Source organism: Aulonocara stuartgranti (assembly GCF_965226115.1).
Source record: "Aulonocara stuartgranti genome assembly, chromosome: 18".
Classification (NCBI taxonomy): Eukaryota; Metazoa; Chordata; class Actinopteri; order Cichliformes; family Cichlidae; genus Aulonocara; species Aulonocara stuartgranti.
The window spans coordinates 11760367-11771699 of record NC_138954.1 but is presented as its reverse complement, the minus strand read 5'-3'; the positions used below and the strand labels follow the sequence as shown (position 1 = coordinate 11771699).

At 35.9% G+C, this 11333-nt stretch overlaps 1 protein-coding gene across 1 annotated transcript; it reads right to left on the bottom strand.

Annotated features, from left to right (window-relative positions):
• Nucleotides 1-1008: 1008 nt before the first annotated feature.
• Nucleotides 1009-6421, bottom strand: LOC309694006 (alpha-amylase). The gene is made up of 9 exons (XM_082513699.1): nt 6213-6421; nt 5768-5914; nt 5328-5525; nt 4003-4233; nt 3584-3717; nt 3004-3226; nt 2800-2921; nt 2543-2668; nt 1009-1264 (listed from the first exon to the last, which is right to left on the bottom strand). The coding sequence occupies exons 1-9, from the start codon at nt 6378-6380 to the stop codon at nt 1075-1077; spliced, it is 1539 nt and encodes a 512-aa protein (XP_082369825.1). The 5' UTR covers nt 6381-6421; the 3' UTR covers nt 1009-1074.
• Between the last annotated feature and the right edge of the window lie 4912 nt (nt 6422-11333).

Sequence of the window (11333 nt, the reverse complement as noted above, 5' to 3'; positions counted from 1 at the left end):
CGACCCGGCCCCGGATAAAGCGGATGAAGATGGATGGATGGATGGATGGATGGGTGGCATCATAATGCCATAGTTGATGCCAATAAGATGGTTCCCATAATGAAACTAGCCTAGACTTTAAATTAAAGTCATCTGATCTTATCTTAAACTTATCTACAACAAGGTATAAGACCTGTTGTTGCAAATTCAATGCCAGGCCTGGAATGGGCCTAAAAAAAGTGGCCCTGGTATTGTTGATCCAGGTGACAAACCATGATTGTTGATCCAGGTGACAAACCGTGATTATTTAAAAACCAAACAAACAAACGGACAAAAAAAAGACAAAAATTATATTGACCCATCAGCCCAGATTACCAGTCCAACACTGGTTCATGCATTATCACCGTGGTATTTAAATCAGTTTTCTACTTAGAAAATAGGATGTTCTTATCACCTTATCTAAATAATTAGAACAATCTGACACTTAATTTAGGCACACCAGTAGAAACAACACATACTTGGTGAAAGACATTTTCTCATTGTTCCACTTTCTGAAGACAGTTCCCAGTTTGGGAACTATTCATTCTGATGATATTTCTACATCATTCGGAATGAAGCTGCTGAAAGAGAAGAGATCGTGTCTGAGACTGATTGATGTATCCCCTTTTTCAGGGTTTAACATTGTCTATGCTATTGTACTCAATGGATATAACCCCCCCCCCCCCCCCCCAATAATTATGAAATGTGAGTGAAGTACTGCAGCTCATCCCACCCACAAGGGAAAGGAAAAATAAAAATGTATCATTACTTTATCTTAGGACCACCATTATCATGAGATGTATTTATTTAAAACATTGTGACTAAATATTATGAGTGGGTAATGACTATTTATTACAAAAGAACATATTCTGTGTGTAGAGTACATTACACTTTAAGTTGCAAGTATTCAGATGACGTGTGAAGTGTATTTACATGTCAATCTATTATGTAAATATAAACAAAATATTATGTCAAAAATGACAAAGAACATTTTCAGTTTTTAAAATAAGCTTTATTTGAATTTTAAAGATTCATTTGAAGTCATATTTCCGGGATTTACAGCTTAGAGTTTGCATGGATAGCGATGAAGGGGTCCTCATCTTTGCCACTGATCGAGAAGGTGGCACGGCCATCACTACCAACACTGACCTGCTTCCCAGTGCATCTGCTTCCTTCCTTCTGACCAGAAATGACATCACAGTAGGTGCCACCAGGCAAGCCTGTGTTCAGGGTGACATTCAGGTCCCTGAAAGCGAAAATAAAGTCGTAAGAGTGCCATAATTAAACTTCATTGCCTTCTTGTATTTATTCTGCTTTCAAGACAAAAAAATAAAATAAAGCAATATAATACCACCTGGGCAAAGGAAGGCATTACATATCTGGTAAAAAAAAAAAAAGAAAGAAAGAAAAGAAAACATAAATAAAAAGGGATGCAGTTCATTTTTCTCATTCTCTGTTGAGAGAGTTTTACTGACTCAGCAGTCCAATCTGCTACCAAAATAATACAGTGCTGGTGTGGAGTAACAGCAAAAGTGTATGTTAGATTTGTATTGTTGATTGTCATTTATGCTTAGAAATATTTACTTATATATGCTTAGAGTTTTGTAATTAGTTGTAGATTGGTAGAGGTTTTGATCCTTGATAGTCTGCAAACTTTGTGTGTATTAGACAGCACTTTGGGAGCATGAGAGGTCATACCGTGTCTTATTGTTTTATGGTAGGATTAACGTAGTTGCGTCTGTTCTAGTCTAAGTGCTCTTTGTTTAGATGAACTGCAGGACTTCCTCACCGTGTTATCTAGGATGAACCATCTAGGGTGAGGGGGAGGCTACCCTCTTCCTGACCAAGGATGTTTGACCCTTTGATCAGCAGTCCACACACACACACACACACACACACACACACACACACACACACACACACACACACACACACACACACACAGGCAAGGTACTCTTTGTGTGTATGTAGACGTCATATGTTAATGAACTTATGCATATTCATGTAACCTCAATAAAAGAACAGTGGTACGGGAGAACGGACGAGAGCAACTGGGGTCAAGCGAAGGGACGGCGCTCTGTCCGGTCTCTCCCGTGCACGAGTAACATGAAGAACTTTGCCTATTTGTGTCTTGCTTAGCAGTGTAATTATATTGTCTTCAACGTTCCAGCGGATGGGTTCAAGCTACAAACCTATCAGTGTACTTTAAAGACATTTCATTTCCAGATGTCTTTTGTGGATAATATGATAATTCTATAGATCCTATAATAATAATTATATAATAACTAAAAATTATATAATAATACTTATTATTAATATTATTATTATTATTATTATTATTGTAGTAGTAGTGTAGTAGTTGTTGTAGTAGTTTTTATTTATTTTTATATATAATTAATAGTGCTCTTTATGAAACAGAGTTCCATTTCTAATAAAATAAATAAAGGCTTGAAAAACTACAGACATTTTTTAACTAAGCTTTTTTAAATTACACACACACAAACAAAGAGAACATAATCCTTACCAGTCCTCATTGTTAAAAACGATGAAACCACGGTTACCACGCCCAAAGGCAACCTGGTTGCCCTGGTTGTCCCACCAGTTGGAGTGAGGCTGTCCATTGACCACATTACGGAAAGTGACCATGTTACTAAATAGGAGAAAGGACAAATTACAATCATAATACATGATATCTACAGTTTTGATGGTCTAGCTGACAAAGCAGAACAATGTGAATTTGCATAAGGTCAGTGTGCTTTCTCCTGAGTTCTGTGGACTTACGTGATCTGACGCCATCTATGCTCACAAACCCATCCATTCCCACAGGTCTGGTCAGAGTTGATAGTAACAGGCTTGGTTGACCCATCACCATTGCTGGGGGGTCCAATCCAGTCATTCTTATCCTATTATACAAGCATTAATGAACGCATTCAACAAAAAAGCATCTAATACACACTAGATATTGCATTATACTTGTGAACATACTTGTCCGTTTACAATGTTGCGGTCCCACCGATAGCTAGACATGACCCTGGTTACACCGTAAGGGTGGGCAAGCATGTAAGCAACAGCCATCTTGTAGAGCCTGGGGTCCCAGAATGTAAGGATGGATGCACCGCCAGCACCATGGCCTCTTTGGTTATCATGGTTGTCAGTGAAGACAAGAGCATTCCCGTTAGCCATGAAACCCCATCCTTCTCCCCAGTTCCTAAACACAGCAAAGAAAAAAAGAAATGTATTTTATTATATATATATTTTTAAATTATAGCTGATCATTACAAAGTCTTTGTTCAGACCAGTACTTAAGATAGAGTTTGCACTGGTTACTCTAACTACACTCCTGTAAAATTCTCATTCTCAAAAAGTCAACATATGATGGATGTGAAATTGACTTTGACAACCAATTTGTCGGACCCTGCACCTTTATAGTAGTTTTTATCTGTTTGTTTTTCCTTTACAAAGAGTATTGTTAACAATGACATATCTCTGTTATATCTTTAAAGAAATCTTTTATATTAAATTGTGTAATATTTTCCTTAGATATACCAGTAGAAACAACACATACTTAGTGTAGGAAAGCTTCTGGTTGTTCCACTTTCTGAAGACCTCTCCCATTTTGGCACCATATTTAAACTCAGTCACTCTTCCAAGGCCGACGTACTCATTAGCTGTAATGGGCTCACCTCCCAGATCAATAACCTAGAGTGAAAAGCGCGAAATTCATACCCCAGGAAGCTGATTCAGTTCAAAATGTATATCATCCATAATCTGTAAATTAGAAAGGGTTTAAATAAATAAAATCGCTTTGCTTCTCTTTCTTTCTGTCATTACCCTAATCTTCATTTTGTATACCATTATGTGCTTTTGTTTTCTTGCCAAATAGTAGTTACTTTAATGTTCTCCTTGAATGTTTGTATTTGTAAATGCTTCTCTTCCATCCTGTTTGATGGCTGCTCTAGATACAGTTTGTCCAGAAAAACTGACCTCCTGATAGATGAAAGGTCTGGCGCCACCGGGGAACCACTGGGTGTTAAGGTTGTTCAGACGACCATAGACAGCACTCAGATCACCAGGCCACATGTGCTTGCAGGCATCCACTCTGAATCCAGCCACACCCATGTTAATCAGCTTGTTCATGAACTCGGCCACTTTGCCCCTAACATAGTCTTTCTCCAGGGCAAGATCCAGCAGACCCACCAGACGGCAGTCACGTACCTACAGCAGTTCATATTTATTCAGATTGTGGAGCTAAGAAGCAAGACATTGTACACTGTGCTGGAATTGATATGTTTCTACTATAGTATTCTCAATTAGAACGTTTAGCGAAATCAATGTAGTCATTCTAAAAGAAAGATGAGAAGGTAGAGACAAATGTCTCTTCTCTAACTAAAGATGACTTTTTTTTCCAACTTTGCCTGTTTTGAAAATTTAGTTCAAATTAGGAAATTCAATGAACAACAAGGAATATGCTCTGGTTGTGTTTAGCATCTGAAAGTATAGACTATATTATTAGAATATTTGGTAATAGAAAAATCAAGTATAAAATATATGCTTTAAAATTTCGCAATTTATTTGATCTTAATAAGATTTGCTATTTCAAAACAGCATGTTTAATAAACTAAAGCTTCAGTCTTCCTGGTGTTGTTTACTCCCTTTTTCTAAAAAAAAAACCAAAAAGTCAGTAATGACTAAAATTAAAATGCTATCATAACCGTATGTGTATTTTAAGGCTTATCTTACAAATACATTTTTAAAAATGTATCATTTTTTTCATGCTATTGTTTTCCTTGGTCTTGTCATGTGAAAAGTCAGACAACAGGGATATTATTTGCTGTTTATATAATTACATAGACAACAAAAAATTTGGATCCCCTACAATGGTCAGGTCCTACTCGTTTATATAATTATTATTATTTTTGTAAGGTGATTGCCAAGCAATGTGATGGCATCATAATAATCATAAATTATTATATTCATGTTTTTATTGACACAATTAAGATGCTAAATTGTTCATTTTAGCCTGTTAAAGGTAACTGCTAGACAACATAATTACGTCTAAAAAATTGTCTAAAAAATTAAATTAAAGAAATTAAAGAAAATTTCAAGAGTTTAAGATGTATCAGTGTATATAATTTACTTCCTCCTCTCCTGATTCTGTAGGTAGACTTTGCCAACAGTCAAAAAAGGAATTTGGTGTAAAACAGCCAGAAAGGTCAAAATAATAGAAATCAGTATGAAGAGCTTAAGTCAATGTTTAAATGAGTAAACTTTTAAAATAAAGTTTGACTTGTCTGTGTGACATTTCTTACCTGATATATATCACCATAGTTCTCAATTTCACCACTCCCAGTCTTGCATTTATTGTCATTGAAGTCCAAGTTAGAATACGGGACACTGGGGAAGTCTTCTTTGCCAGCATCAAACCAGCTTCCACATGAAGAGTGGGTTCCTGCTCCGCCACCAGATCCACACATGTGGTTGATAACAGCATCCACATAGATGTTAACCTGTTAGTTAACATAACTAGGTCAGTTTTATTCATTTTCTTTGCATGGTCATTTCAAATCATGCTAATTCGTTAAATTGTTGATCTTCATGAATTTATTCTAGCCCACCAGGTACTGTGTCTATAATGTTGTTCTAAAATTCTCATAGAAGGAATCTGGTATTAACTTGTTGTCAAATGACGTCTGTCAAATGAAGAAGTCTGAAATACCTAACATTAAATGTCAACTGTAATTTAGTTTACCCCAACATTGTTGCAGCGGGAGATCATGTCTTTCAGTTCTGCCTCACTGCCAGATCTTGAGCAGAGTTTGTAGCTGATTGGCTGGTATCTCTGCCACCAGGGCCTGAAGGGATTGTTCACCAGAATGTGTTCATTTGGAGGAGAGATCTGAGGAGCGCAAAGGAGAAAAAAAAACAACAAGTGTTGTTGTTATTTGGCGCTACAGTCAGGACTTCCTTGCAAAAAAAAAAAATTCTCAGTGCTAGTGAGTCAAAACATTAGTAAAAGATAGTTTAGACGTCATTCTAATGAGAAAGTAAAAAGCATAGTTTGATAATATTGATAATAGTTTTGATAATAATAGCAAAAATAAACACACACAGACACATAACACACACGTGTCTGTGTATGAAACAGGAAAAGAAAGGATTGTCCAATGTGTCCCTTAATGCTCAGCTATACAGACCTGAACTCCGCCAAAGCCTTTGGGACCCAAGAAGCGTTCACACTCTTGAGCAATGTCAGCCCAACGCCATTCAAACAGGTGGACGATGGCAGTCCTTCCATTCTTAAATTGGGGGTTGTGCTGGGCAAGGCCAAGCCCGAACAGAGCCACCAAGACGAACAACTTCATGCTTTTGATCGATGAGAAAACCAAAAGCAGTCACACTCTGCCGCAGTGTTTTCAAAGTATCTATACTCACTTTTTCCTCTGCTGAACCAATGAGAGAATGGCATATATCATTGGGTGTGGAAACCAAACAGGTGCATTTTTATCACACTTTCTTGCTTTTGTAAAACAAGCAAAAAGGGGGAAAATCCTTGAGGCAAGATTAGAAAGGCAAACATAAGGTACATAATATCCAACCATCCACCCATTTTTTTCCACTTATCTAAGTCAGGGTCAGAGGAGGTGCTGGAGCCTGTAGAGTGGGGGGCAGAGTATGTCATGAACATGTCACAAGTCTGTCACAGACAGACAAACATTAATGATCACATTCACATATGGTCATTTTAGAACTGCCAGTTAACCTACCCCCATCGTCATATTATGACATTGCTCAGCACGAACTTAATCATGCCTCAAAAGAAACACTTTTTTCTTTGCTTTATCTTGTGTTGTTATTGTTTTTATTTTGGTTTTCTTGTTCATGTATGTGTGTGTGTGTATGTGTGTGTCTTGTGATAGCAGTCATTTGTGGGAAAGTGAATCACTCTGAGCACTATTTACTCTGGGGTTTAAAAGTGGAAAAGTAAACAGGGATAATAGCGCCACTGTCCTTGAAAATTCGATAGATATGTTTAGCTGTGTTCAGCAGGAAAAATAGCAGACTGTGTTTTGCTCACATCCCCTTTTAAAAGGAATGAAAATGTATGAATTTTACTATGAAAATTAGAAGAGTACTTTGCTTTTCTCAAAAAATTAAGAAAAATATAATATTTAAAGATGAATATTACTCAGTAGTTGTGATGTTTTATCAAAAAATACTTTGATGCCATCTGTAAAACAGTCAGATTAAATGTAGATGAGGTAAGGTAGCAGTACCATTTTTAAGTAGATACTTCAAACATTTATGCATATATACGCTATTGTAAAACTTAGTGCAAAAATAGTTTTTGGTTATTTTTTTTTAGTATTTGTTCACCCAGTTCAGTAACCATGCTGCATACGGAAATCGAATTTTACTTACAAATCTGGAATCTTGGGATGAAGCAAAAAAAAAGCACAGAAAGGGTTTTTTGGTAATAAAACACTATGACTGTCCTTGACAGTTTGATATTATTAGTATTTAGCAGGAAAATTAATGTGGAGTCACGTTTGAGATCAAGCAAATAAAAAGCAGTGTGTGTGTGTGTGTGTGTGTGTGTGTGTGTGTGTGTGTGTGCGTGCGTGTGCGTGTGTGTGTGTGTGTGTTGATTTCCAAATGTGACTAACGTGCACTTCAAATATAGCCACAGCATTATAGCCCATTAAAGATTTTTTTTAACCACTTATTCTAGCTCAAGTGATTTTGTGAGATTTATCTTGCATTTGCTAAAATATGGTGACAAAGAAATTGTATTTTTAAAACTTCGATTTTTCTTCACTCAGGTCAATAACCAGATGTCATATCCACAAATTTAATTTTGGTTTTCAATCTGGAATCTCTTTCGGGATCAAGCAAATAAAAAGCGCAGAAAGGTGTGTGGAAAGGTGAATGGAAAATGCAGATTGGTAGAATTGCCTAGATATACAGTAAGATTTCCACAGTAACAAAGTGTTTTACAAACTCAACAGTCTTATCTGAAGGAGTTACCAATAGAGTGTGGTTTCTTTGGGAGTAACAGCAAAACTGCAGTTTGTGGCATTTGCAGATGTCTTTTTTGCATTATATAGTAGCAATAATAATAAAATACAGTTAATAGTGCTCTTTGTGAAACAGTTTTCACTTTCTGAGTAATGAAAAACTAAATGCTTAAAAATATAGATGTTTTTCTTTTTACACTTTTTCATAATTGTAGAATAAGTTTGATTTGGAAATTGTTTGTCTTTTTGGTAGATTATCTGCATATCAACTATATTTTGATATATTCTCAAACAGTCTTCTTCTAAGACATTTAAGCAATTGCTTTATTTAGATGGGTGAAATTATTTTTATTGTAAAGCAGTAAAATATTCGGAAGCAGTCAGACACAAAGTCCTTAGAGAAGAAAATCCTTATCAGTCATCAATGTTAAAAATTATAAAACCACCTTTTCCTCATCCAAAGGTTGCTCTGGTTGTTCCATCAGTTGGAATGAGGCTGTCCATTAACTACATTACATAAAATGTTAGACAGGGGGATAGGACAAATTGCAAACATAACACATGATATCTGTAGCTTTAATAATTCAGCTGACACATGAAGAACTCTGATTTTAATTTGGATAAAATCAGCATGTTTTCTCTTGATTTCTGAGGACAGCATCTATGCTCATGAAAATCATTTTAAAAAATCGTTAATATCATTAAATGGCAGCTGTAATTTAGTTTACCCCAACGTTTTTACATCAGGTGATCACGTCTTTCAGTTCTGTCTCACTGCCAGAGCCTGAGCAGAGCTTGTAGCTGATTGGCTGGTATCTCTGCCACCAGGGCCTGGAGGGATTGTTCACCAGAATGTGTTCATTTGGAGGAGAGATCTGAGGAGCACACAGGGAAAAATAAATACTGATTCTACTATTAGGGGGAAATCAAGTTAGTTTACAGAATTTACTATAAAAAGTGCTTTGGGCTTTTCGTTTTAAAAGTTTGGAAATGGTAACCTTGGCTATGTGACTTAATATTGTCCTTAAGGTATAAGTTTTTACTTAAAGACAAAGAATGTTTTTAAAGACTTTTAAATACTTTTTCTCTTGTGACAGTCAGCATTTTTTTAAATAGAAGTCAGTATTAGTGAGTCAAAACATTAGTAAAAGTGAAAAGAGTTAGTATACTTATAGTTAAACATAATTTCTTAGAATACTGAATGAGCAGTGTGATTAGATTTACATATTAAGTAAGTCCTGTAAATGTCATGCCAGAGGCAACACTGCCAGCATCTCCAATGGTAGGTTGCATTTTATTTTCTTATTTATATATACTTAGACACTGACGATGCAAATATTATTTAAATCTGCGAACAACAAATTAAAAATTACTATAAAATCACTTGACTCACCTTTTTCTACCCATCCTTGAGTCATCACACTGGGCTTCTCTGAGAAGTCAGAAATTTAGCAAGCATAACCTTTATCCATTAAAATGTATTTTATGTATAAACAATAAATATATTTTAGCATTAACAATAGCCAGCATACTGATGGATTAACTATTAGAGAAACAATTAACAGACACAAACACATAACATACACATTTATGTGTGTGACAAAGGAAATGAATTTTTAAAAGCTTCTTTTTCAGTCGCTTCAATATGCCATATACACAAATTAAATTTTGATTACCAATCTGGAATCTCTTTCTGGATCAAGAAAGTAAAAAGCCCAGATAGGTATAGGTTGTATTTGTGTGTGTGTGTGTGTGTGTGTGTGTTGTGGCAGATATTTGTGGGAAACAAATCACACTGTGCACTATTTACTTTGAGTTTAAAACGTGGAAAAGTAAACATCTGAGTAATAGCTTCACTGTCCTTGACAATTTAGTAAACTTATTTAGCTGTGTTCAAATAGCAGGTTGCATTATGTTCACATCTTCTTTTTATATAAAATCTAACTGTATGGATTAAAATAGAAGAGTGTCTTATATTTCTCACACACAAAAAATATATAATATTAAAGAGGAATTTTGTGACCGTACTTTAAAGGTGCAGCTTGGAACTTAAGTCTCTGTATCCACAATATAAATTATTATTTTCAATAGTTTTCATGTTTTATCAGAAAACACTTTCATGCCATCTGTAAAATAGTCACATTAGACAAAGATGAGGCATGTCAGCCCTGACATGAAGATGGAGGCTTGAATGGAGCATGAGTGATGTGTGGGGGAGAGGTGGTTTGCAGGAAGGCAACTGCATGGAAGAATGACAGATGTGCAGTGAGATTTAAAGTATGCCAGGTGAAGGCTGATTGGCCTGAAGAAGGCCAATGATTGGACTAGACCCATGATGTCACAATCAGCTTGACAGCATGGGAAAGTGGAAGTGATGCCAACACTTGGGAAGTAGACAGATGAGTGACTACAGATCTCCCTTATTAACCTTACACATAAGCTTATGCACAGGAAGTTACATGGTGTGTAATAGTGTCACTTTCGCTAAAATGTGATAGAGTTATTTAGTTGTGTCTAGCAGGAAAATAGCAGGTTGTAATTTTCTCACAACCCAGTGTCTGAATTTATGTCTGATAATTAGTACAGTGGCCGTGTTTCCAGCTTCCTAACTATAAATTTAAAATATTGTTGTATGTAAACTTTTTCGTTTCTCGCAAAGAAAAAATGAAAAAATTTAAATGTAAACCGCGAATAAATGGTGATCACACTTTAAGGGTTCAGACTAATAGCACTGTCAATAGTACTAACAATACTTTCATCCCTGAGGCAATATAGGCTACTAAAAATCTCAGATGAGTTTGGACTCGTGGACTCGACTTTGTCGGGCCACAGTAAAGTTATGGATAGAGTGCTGAATCTCCTTGATCAAATAATATGAGCAGGTCAAAAATTATGAAAAAAAAAAAATATATATATATATATAAAAATAATCTTCATTTGAATTTTAAAGATTTATTTGAAGAAATAATGGATTTACAGCTTAGAATCAGCATGAATAGCGATGAGGGGGTCCTCATCTTTGCTGCTTATCCAGAAGTGGGCACGGCCATCACTGCCTTCAGTGACCTGCTTCCCAGTGCATCTGCTTCCTTCCTTCTGACCAGAAATGATGTCACAGTAGGTGCCACCAGGCATGCCTGTGTTCAGGATGACATCCAGATCCCTGAGATGAAAAATAAAGATCAACCACATGTTAAAGCCACAACACTGCCACAATTAAACTGCAATCCCATCTTATTTTTAATTCTGTTTGCTACAAACGTAAAGCATTAAAATAACATGTTGGCAAACAAAGGCAAT